Below are 4,640 nucleotides of genomic sequence, written 5' to 3'. Positions count from 1 at the left end.
TGGCGGACTGGGCAGCCAACCATGGGAAGTTGGCTGGGTCCACTGTAATTTTGGGTCTGGCAGACCTGGTTCCCTCAGACCTATGTACCATTTTGGGTGAGGAAAACCCAGGTTAGCTAGCTAACTCGGTCAGGCCAGCTGAATGAAGCTCCTTAATTTAAAAAAAAAAAAATTTATCTGACGTCCGATCTCACCTAATTAAAAAAAAGTTTCACTAAAATACTTTATATGAATAACAAACATGTACTATCATTTCTCATTACTTCACAGAAAATTTTAAAAGGCATTTTAAAAGGCGAGAACGAATCGCGAAATAGGGAGAGGAGAACCCGAAACAAAATTCTCATAAAACATAAAACATTTATAGAGAATAAGGTCCGCTAAAACGAAGCAGAGGAATGCCATGGCCTACTCCTCCCTCTTCCCGACCTCTCGCCGCCGCCTTCTTCTCCTTCTTCTTCCTCCTCCTCTCCTCACGCCATCTTCCCATATATCGAGCCTCAAGGTCCCATGGAAGAAGGACCGCATCCTCGATGCCGCCATCGACCGCGACAAGCGCTACCTCCTCTGCTCCCGCGTCGTCCGCGAGGTCCTCAACGAGCCCTTCCACCGCATCCCCCTTCGCTACCTCGAGAAGCGCCGCCTCCGTCTCCGCCTACCGATCAAGATCCGCACATTCCTCTCTCGCTACCCAAATATCTTTGACCTCTATCCCGACCGCATCAAACCCAACTCTCCTCCCGTCCCCTTCTTGAAGCCCTCCTCTTCGCTCCTCTCCTTCCTCGCCTTCGACTCTTCTCTCCGTAAACTCCATGAGAACTCCGCCCTCGCCAAGCTCTGCAAGCTCCTCATGATCTCCAGAGATCGTGCCATCTCCGCCGAGAAGCTGCTCAACGTCAAGCGCGACTTCGGCTTCCCAGACGATTTCCTCACCTCACTCGTTCCTAGCCATTCTCATATCCTCCGCCTCGTCGGCAATCCCGGCGAAGGCAAATCCTTCCTCGAACTGGTCTCGTGGAACGACTCCTTCGCAAAATCCGTAATCGAATCCCGCGCCGACGCTGAATCTGAGCTCACTGGCATCCGCATGCGCCCCAATTTTACTCCCCGACTACCGAGAGGCTTCTATCTCAAGAAGGAGATGAGGGAGTGGGTCAGGGATTGGCTCGAGCTGCCCTATATATCACCGTATGCTGATGCATCTACTTTGCATTCCGCCTCGCCGGAGATGGAGAAGCGGATGGTTGGAGTCTTGCATGAAGTGCTTTCGATGACGCTGAATAAGAGGATGGCGGTGCCGGTGATTGGGAAGTTTTGCGAGGAGTTCAGGCTGTCGAATGCGTTCGGGAATGTGTTCACGAGGCACCCGGGGATCTTCTATGTGTCGCTTAAGGGGGGGATTAAGACGGTGGTGCTCAGGGAGGCGTACGATGAGCGTGGGGAGCTGGTGGATAGGGATCCCCTGCTGGAGATCAAGGATAAGTTTGTGGAGATGATGACGAAGGGGCATATGGAGTATATGGAGAAGTTGAGGAGGAAGAGGGAGGAGCTGCAGAGGGATTTGGAGTTGATGGCTAGGAAGAATGCCGCTGAAATGAGTGAGGGAGAGGAAGAGGAAGAGGAAGAGGAAGAGGAAGAGGAAGAAGAGGAGAACAGACAGAGGTTGTGATGGATAGTGCAGATAATCTCATTTCCCTATCGTCCATATTTACGATCCAAATTGTAAGATTACTGCTAGAATATATTGTTTCATGATTATTAGCTTGATTTCAAATCAGAAGAAGCACGAAAAGAGTTGCTCATCCTCTACCAATTTGTACCAATCAGGCCTTACAATGTTGGGTGACCGCTAATTGCAAGACTTGATAGACTCAAGGTGGAAGGTAAGAAGAATTTTCTTACAATTATCAGTTTCTTCCTTTGTTTCTGTCTCATGTATCATAATTTCAACCTTGTGTGAGGAGAGTGAGGGAAAAACAAAACTTGTCAAGGTTTTGGCTGCACCTTTTTTACAGTTTAATTCCATTTTACAGATGCTTGTTTTAGTTCAATAAGCCATTATTTTCATAATTTAATGTGCTACATACATTCTAGTTGTTCTTCTGTAATTTTGGGAAGCAAGCATGTTTCAGAGCTCCACGCATTAATTCCTAAATTATCTTTTAACTGTACTATGTCCTTATAAACTCAAGCCTACAGTCCCTTTTTGTGCTTTGTTGCCTTCTTCTGAGCAAATTGTCGATCATTCTGTTATGTTTCTATTGTCTAGTTCTGCTATTTCATTTCTTCCTTGAAATCGGAACATTTCTTTGACAATTTGTTGCATTACATCCTATATTGACACCAAAAGATGAAAGTTCTAAAGATATGAACTTTCATTCTTCAATTTTGCCAACTTGCTCTGTGCAGAGTAAGCTTGATTTATATCTTCAACACTGCTGAAACATTTCAGGTTTTACTGATTGAGCTTGAAGCACCTGTACTATCCAATAGGACCCACAACCACTCATGCAGCGAATTGTGGAACATTTGGCGGCTGCAGTGCTGCTGCCTCTCTGAGAAGTAGAGACAATGATGATCAAAGGGAATTCCAATGGAAGATTCCACTTTCTTATTCTCAGATTACTGATCATTAGGCTCAGGAATTGGCCAAATGCTGTTAAATGGCTTTTGAATTCACCACTTACCAGTGCATCTAACATCTCTGCTAAAGCTTGTTTCCAGCCTGCATTCCAGTGTATGTGAACAAGATTGGCAGAGATATTTTGTTGTCGTTGATGTTGTAAATCAAAAGATCTGTCTCACCTTCTATTTCCTAAAGTTCGACGGGTAACATGACAGATATCTTCCTTCACATCAGATCAACATTGTAAGCCACTTAATAGATCATGTACAGGTGACATGACATCCCAAGATACTGAGACTGATGAAACAAATGATAGAGAAAAAAAAGGTGAAGGTTGGAGAGGTTGATGAAGCTACATCCAGCGGTTGATCCCTGGAGAAGCAATGCCCCACCCCTAGATGCAGACTCATGTCATGTACTTTGTATGTAGGTAGGATCATGTCGTATGTAGATTTCAAGCTAGTGTGGTATATCCTATACAAATTTTCCTCTGTTTCCAACTTTTTATTATGAAGTTGGGCCAACATGCAGGCATGCGACCATGTGTTTCTCTCTTACTTTTTTGTTTACACCTCTAGTGTCTATTTGGACATCATAAATTTGAATGGACAGCTTTGCTTATTCAACAAGGTGAACTGAAATAATATTTTGATTTCTGAATGCCTCCAGTTGGAAGTCATTGGGATTTTCATGGAACAGATGAAGGCAAACTCTTGGGTAATAGAACACATCTTTCCCTTTGCAAAGGCTCGACATTTAGTTTAGTTTTGATAATTTGATACTTTTCAATGATGGCATCTCTCTTTGCTTCTATATACGTGATCTACAAATTAGTGAAATACAGAAGGTTTGTCAAATTTGTTAACAATTTAAGTATTCCCAATTTTCTTTTTTACTTTTCTTATCTAATGGAGTACATTTGTATTGATCCTTTTGAATAAGATGTTTGAGGTTACTATGTTGGCTAAACTTGTTTGATGCACTTAGATTATAAAGCTACTGACTCTTTTCTTGATTGAGAGCAAGCTAATATTTGATGGTTATTATTTCCTACGGATTCTATAATTCCAATGTGGAAGAAACACTGTCAGAGATTAATTGACTGTAAATTTTATAGTATTTTATTTTGGTGAAGGAAACTAACATTGGTAGACAGATTAGCAAGTGATATGTTTAGTTCTAAGGAAAAAAGTTACGTGGTTCATAAATTATTATTATTGGAAAACGGCCGTAGTTCATAACAATCGATTAGTTTTCCTCGTATAAAACCAAGATTTTTAGTTGCATTCTGCATTTCAAATATCCAACAAATTACGTAAAGCGTTCAGTTATGCTCATTTAGCTGTTGTGTCCCAACTGTTTTACATCGAGTAATCTGAAAGATTATTCTTATTTATAATCAAATTTAGCAAACATGGACCAAAGACCACGTTGCTTGCGAATAAGTTGTTCGTTGTAACCAACTAACCTTTCCCTGTATATGTACACAACGTATATATGAATTATAAACCACTTTTCGAAACTCCCCAAATCACCCGAGAAAATAATACGTAGATCAGATTATTTTTTAATTACATAAATTTTAAATATTATTTTAAAAATATGGAAATTTTGTAAATAAATTTAAAATAATGATAGTAAAATAAGAAAATAATAATCACTCATAAAGCCTAGAAACTAAAAAAAACCTAATTACTCAAAATTAAAAATAATCATATATATATATATACTAATATAATATAGGTTATATAATTTTTTTAATAATAATTAAAATCCATAATAACAAAAAATCATGAATTAAAACTATATATATATACACCTATGGGGCAGTTTGCACCGTAAATCAAATTGTTTTATAATTTTGGCCAGAAGGGGCAGTCTCAAATATCAAATTGCTACTTCCACTGTCTGGGCAAAAATGAAAGAAAAGAATATTATTCAAAGACAAGAATGAGGAGATAAAAACGAAGAGATGCCTCAAATGCTCAAAATGTGAAAAAGTGAGCATAATGTA

The 4,640-nt window shown here is 40.2% G+C and overlaps 1 protein-coding gene across 2 annotated transcripts; it reads left to right on the top strand.

Moving 5' to 3' along the window:
* The first annotated feature begins 340 nt into the window (after nt 1-340).
* On the top strand, nt 341-3,500 carry LOC140772579 (protein WHAT'S THIS FACTOR 1, chloroplastic). Of its 2 annotated transcripts, XM_073114721.1 has the most exons (3): nt 341-1,722; nt 1,828-1,883; nt 2,453-3,500. In XM_073114721.1, the coding sequence occupies exon 1, from the start codon at nt 404-406 to the stop codon at nt 1,667-1,669; it is 1,266 nt and encodes a 421-aa protein (XP_072970822.1). In that variant the 5' UTR covers nt 341-403; the 3' UTR covers nt 1,670-1,722; nt 1,828-1,883; nt 2,453-3,500. The 2 variants fall into 2 exon arrangements, with proteins under 2 accessions (XP_072970822.1, XP_072970821.1); XM_073114720.1 differs by having other exon boundaries at nt 341-1,883; nt 2,453-3,499.
* Nucleotides 3,501-4,640: the final 1,140 nt, after the last annotated feature.

This window comes from Typha angustifolia, chromosome 12, assembly GCF_048772165.1.
Source record: "Typha angustifolia cultivar Huaian chromosome 12, ASM4877216v1, whole genome shotgun sequence".
Taxonomy (NCBI): domain Eukaryota; kingdom Viridiplantae; phylum Streptophyta; class Magnoliopsida; order Poales; family Typhaceae; genus Typha; species Typha angustifolia.
This window is presented reverse-complemented; position numbering and strand designations above follow the sequence as displayed.